We start from the raw sequence: 6223 nt of genomic DNA, 5'->3' as shown, positions 1-6223 counted from the left end.
ATACCTTCAGTTTGACATAAAGGTGGGTATATATGTGTGTGTATATGTGTGTGTGTGTATACGTATATATATATATATATATATATATATATATATATATATATATATATATATATTAATTATGTATGACCTGTTCCTCTTATGAAAAATAGCTGGAAGAAATTACATGAAAGTAGAATTGCGACATCACAGATCTTGATATTTCAATTACTATTAAAGGAAGGCTCATATTTACTGAACTGAAATAAATAAATATATTTATATAAATTTATGACATTAAATCCACATAGTATATGGTGCACATTAAATCAGCATAGTATATGGTGCACATTAAATCAACATAGTATATGATGCACATTAAATCCACATAGTATATGGTGCACATTAAAATTTTAACATAGTATATGGTGCACGTTGATTTTAACATAGTATATGGTGCACGTTGAAATCCACATAGTATATGGTGCACGTTGAAATCCACATAGTATATGGTGCACGTTGAAATCCACATAGTATATGGTGCACATTGAAATCCACATAGTATATGGTGCACATTAAATCCACATAGTATATGGTGCACATTGAAATCAGCATAGTATATGGTGCACATTGAAATCAGCATAGTATATGGTGCACATTAAATCCACAAAGTATATGGTGCACATTAAATCCACAAAGTATATGGTGCACATTGAAATCAACATAGTATATGGTGCACATTGAAATCAGCATAGTATATGGTGCACATTGAAATCCACATAGTATATGGTGCACATTAAATCCACATAGTATATGGTGCACATTGAAATCAGCATAGTATATGGTGCACATTGTGGATTTAATGTGCACCATATACTATGCTGATTTCAATGTGCACCATATACTATGCTGATTTCAATGTGCACCATATACTATGTTGATTTCAATGTGCACCATATACTTTGTGGATTTAATGTGCACCATATACTTTGTGGATTTAATGTGCACCATATACTATGCTGATTTCAAAGTATATGGTGCACATTAAATCCACAAAGTATATGGTGCACATTGAAATCAACATAGTATATGGTGCACATTGAAATCAGCATAGTATATGGTGCACATAAGAAATCAGCATAGTATATGGTGCACATTGAAATCAGCATAGTATATGGTGCACATTAAATCCACAAAGTATATGGTGCACATTGAAATCAACATAGTATATGGTGCACATTGAAATCAGCATAGTATATGGTGCACATAAGAAATCAGCATAGTATATGGTGCACATAAGAAATCAGCACAGTATATGGTGCACATTGAAATCAGCATAGTATATGGTGCACATTGAAATCAGCATAGTATATGGTGCACATTGAAATCAGCATAGTATATGGTGCACATTAAATCCACATAGTATATGGTGCACATTGAAATCAGCATAGTATATGGTGCACATTAAATCCACATAGTATATGGTGCACATTGAAATCAGCATAGTATATGGTGCACATTAAATCCACATAGTATATGGTGCACATTGAAATCAGCATAGTATATGGTGCACATAAGAAATCAGCATAGTATATGGTGCACATTGAAATCAGCAAAGTATATGGTGCACGTTGAAATCAGCATAGTATATGGTGCACATTGAAATCCACATAGTATATGGTGCACATTGCAATCCACATAGTATATGGTGCACATCGAAATCAGCATAGTATATGGTGCACATTGAAATCCACATAGTATATGGTGCACATTGCAATCCGCATAGTATATGGTGCACATTGAAATCAGCATAGTATATGGTGCACATTAAATCCACATAGTATATGGTGCACATTGAAATCAGCATAGTATATGGTGCACATTAAATCCACATAGTATATGGTGCACATTAAATCCACATAGTATATGGTGCACATTGAAATCAGCATAGTATATGGTGCACATTGAAATCAACATAGTATATGGTGCACATTAAATCCACATAGTATATGGTGCACATTAAATCCACAAAGTATATGGTGCACATTGAAATCAACATAGTATATGGTGCACATTGAAATCAGCATAGTATATGGTGCACATAAGAAATCAGCATAGTATATGGTGCACATTGAAATCAGCATAGTATATGGTGCACATTAAATCCACAAAGTATATGGTGCACATTGAAATCAACATAGTATATGGTGCACATTGAAATCAGCATAGTATATGGTGCACATAAGAAATCAGCATAGTATATGGTGCACATAAGAAATCAGCACAGTATATGGTGCACATTGAAATCAGCATAGTATATGGTGCACATTGAAATCAACATAGTATATGGTGCACATTGAAATCAGCATAGTATATGGTGCACATTAAATCCACATAGTATATGGTGCACATTGAAATCAGCATAGTATATGGTGCACATTAAATCCACATAGTATATGGTGCACATTGAAATCAGCATAGTATATGGTGCACATTAAATCCACATAGTATATGGTGCACATTGAAATCAGCATAGTATATGGTGCACATAAGAAATCAGCATAGTATATGGTGCACATTGAAATCAGCAAAGTATATGGTGCACGTTGAAATCAGCATAGTATATGGTGCACATTGAAATCAGCAAAGTATATGGTGCACATTGAAATCAGCATAGTATATGGTGCACATTGAAATCAGCAAAGTATATGGTGCACGTTGAAATCAGCATAGTATATGGTGCACATTGAAATCCACATAGTATATGGTGCACATTGCAATCCACATAGTATATGGTGCACATCGAAATCAGCATAGTATATGGTGCACATTGAAATCCACATAGTATATGGTGCACATTGCAATCCGCATAGTATATGGTGCACATTGAAATCAGCATAGTATATGGTGCACATTAAATCCACATAGTATATGGTGCACATTGAAATCAGCATAGTATATGGTGCACATTAAATCCACATAGTATATGGTGCACATTAAATCCACATAGTATATGGTGCACATTGAAATCAGCATAGTATATGGTGCACATTGAAATCAACATAGTATATGGTGCACATTAAATCCACATAGTATATGGTGCACATTGAAATCAGCATAGTATATGGTGCACATTGAAATCAGCATAGTATATGGTGCACATTAAATCCACATAGTATATGGTGCACATTGAAATCAGCATAGTATATGGTGCACATTGAAATCAACATAGTATATGGTGCACATTGAAATCAGCATAGTATATGGTGCACATTAAATCAACATAGTATATGGTGCACATTGAAATCAACATAGTATATGGTGCACATTGAAATCAACATAGTATTCGGTGCACATTGAAATCAACATAGTATATGGTGCACATTAAATCAACATAGTATATGGTGCACATTGAAATCAACATAGTATATGGTGCACATTGAAATCAACATAGTATATGGTCCACATTAAATCAACATAGTATATGGTCCACATTAAATCCACATAGTATATGGTGCACATTGAAATCAGCATAGTATATGGTGCACATTGAAATCAGCATAGTATATGGTGCACATTAAATCGACATAGTATATGGTGCACATTGAAATCCACATAGTATATGGTGCACATTGAAATCAACATAGTATATGGTGCACATTGAAATCAGCATAGTATATGGTGCACATTGAAATCAGCATAGTATATGGTGCACATTAAATCCACATAGTATATGGTGCACATTGAAATCCACATAGTATATGGTGCACATTGAAATCAGCATAGTATATGGTGCACATTGAAATCAGCATAGTATATGGTGCACATTGAAATCAGCATAGTATATGGTGCACATTGAAATCAGCATAGTATATGGTGCACATTGAAAGCAGCATAGTATATGGTGCACATTAAATCCACATAGTATATGGTGCATGTTAAATCCACATAGTATATGGTGCACATAGAAATCAGCATAGTATATGGTGCACATTAAATCCACATAGTATATGTTGCACATTGAAATCAGCATAATATATGGTGCACATTGAAATCAGCATAGTATATGGTGCACATTAAATCCACATAGTATATGGTGCACATTGAAATCAGCACAGTATATGGTGCACATTGAAATCAGCATAGTATATGGTGCACATTGAAATCAGCATAGTATATGGTGCACATACTGTGTGGTATCATATGGTGCTGGATGAAATTAATGTAGTATCGCATGGAACTGGTTGGAATCAATGTTGTATCACAAGGCACCAGTTGATATCAATGTACTATCGCTTTATTTCTTTTGTCCACGTTAAAAAGTTCTGTAAATTTTATTTTTTCAGGCGTTCGTTGAAAACAACACTGCAATCCGATGGTGCCCGACGCCAGCCTGTGAAAGGGCGGTGAGGCTGAAGAAGCAGGGAAACAATACTTCCGGTTCGGACTCCATGAACTTTCCTTTGCTAAGGGCTCCGGCTGTGGACTGTGGAAAAGGGCATCTGTTCTGCTGGTGGGTACTGTATATATTGTGAGCACAGAGTATACTGGCAGGAGAGTGTTGCCCGTTGCTGTTAAGGGTGTATGCACTTTACCAACCAGCAATTTTTACCACTGTAGAAAGAGTAAAATTATACTTCCTGAGATAAGGCTGTCGGCACCACTCCACTCCCGCCAGCGATTCTCAGGCTCAGGATTTTAACCCTTCAGGTCTGTGCACTCCGTAGATAACTCTGTGCCCGCGTCTCAAGTGCAGTATACGCATATAACTTACTAGAAGAAAATGAATAGAGATGAGCAAACTTAAAGTAAATTCGATTCGTCACGAACTGCTCGGCTCGGCAGTTGATGAAGTATCCTGCGTAAATTAGTTCAGCCTTCAGGTGCTCCTGTGGGCTGGAAAAGGTGGATGCATTCCTAGTCCTAGGAATGTATCCACCTTTTCCAGCCCACCGGAGCACTGGAAAGCTGAACTAATTTATGCAGGAAAAGTCATCAACTGCCGAGCCGAGAAGTTCGTGACGAATCGAATTTACTGTAAATTCGCTCATCTCTAAAAATGAACAACGCGGCACCCGAACCTCTACTTCAAACTTGCTGCTTTATTGCCACTGGCAAGGCGTACAACGAGGATGCACTACACCAACAACGCAGTTGTTGGTGTAGTGCATCCTCGTTGTATGCCTTGCCAGTGGCAATAAAGCAGCAAGTTTAAAGTAGAGGTTTCGGGTGTCGCGTTGTTCATTTTCTTCTAGTAAGTTATACTTCGCAAAAAGATGTGAACAACAGAATATTCCTGGTTGTGCATACAGCTCTTCTGCAAACCAATGTGTCTCTATTGGTACAGACCACAAATAAACCCTGTGCCTAGTCTGTAACTGTGGAGGTGCACAGACTCGAGACAGAAGGTTGGGTATTTTTTATTTTTTTTTTATCAAAACAGTTTTTCACATTTTTTTAATGCATTGAAGCAACAACAAAAAAAAGTTTAAAAAGTCTCCATATTCTTTAATTGATTTCGTAGGGAATAAACATGGGTTAAAGGAAAATGGTGATCCCGTTCATCCACACTAAACCCAATACACCAGGTTATAGTGCGGGTTAACAGGAGACCAGTGCGGGGTCTCTGACTAATATATATATCTTCAGTCCGGCACCCGGTCACTCTGAAGGTTGGCTTCTATCTGCGCTGGAGGCGGGTCCGTTGGCTGGATTTGAATATTCATGGTCGCTGGTCACGGACCATTCAAATTCAGCCTCCTGCTCGCAATTCAGCGCAGAAAGAAGACGATCTTCAGAGGGACCAGGTGCCGGATTACCGATACGTATATACCATATTTTTCGTCCTATACAACGCACCGGCGTATAAGACGCACCCAATTTATAGGTGCAAAATCTAAAAAAATAAAGATTTTTAACCCAATAGTGGTCTTCAAACTGCGGACCTCCAGATGTTGCAAAACTAGAACTCCCAGCAGGCCCGGACAGCCAACGGCTGGGAGTTGTAGTTTTGCAACATCTGGAGGTCAGCAGATTGAAGACCACTGCATAGGAGGTAATACTCAGGTGTCCCCGCCGCTCCGGACCCGTCACCGCTGCCCTGGATGTCGCTCCATCGCTGACGCCGTCGCTCCGGAACGTCTCTGCTGCCGGCCGGGTATCCTTGCTCTCCGTCGCCGCCATCACGTCGTTACGCACGCCGACGCACATACGCGACGACGAGGAAGGAGAGCGCCGGCCATAC

At 38.1% G+C, this 6223-nt stretch overlaps 1 protein-coding gene across 4 annotated transcripts in view; it reads left to right on the top strand.

The window, feature by feature from the left end:
• Positions 1–6223, top strand: part of ANKIB1 (ankyrin repeat and IBR domain containing 1) — a 202525-nt gene that overhangs the window by 158992 nt on the left and 37310 nt on the right. For all 4 annotated transcript variants that reach the window (XM_056519037.1, XM_056519038.1, XM_056519036.1 and 1 more), the window contains exons 8-9: positions 1–22; positions 4326–4492. The exon at positions 1–22 is cut by the window's left edge and continues 123 nt beyond it. In XM_056519037.1, the coding sequence (XP_056375012.1) occupies positions 1–22; positions 4326–4492 (189 nt within the window). The remainder of the gene's footprint in view (positions 23–4325; positions 4493–6223) is intronic.

This window comes from Hyla sarda, chromosome 5 (assembly GCF_029499605.1).
Source record: "Hyla sarda isolate aHylSar1 chromosome 5, aHylSar1.hap1, whole genome shotgun sequence".
Taxonomy (NCBI): domain Eukaryota; kingdom Metazoa; phylum Chordata; class Amphibia; order Anura; family Hylidae; genus Hyla; species Hyla sarda.
The sequence above is the reverse complement of the archived record's forward strand: the minus strand, read 5'-3'. Positions and strand labels throughout refer to the sequence as shown.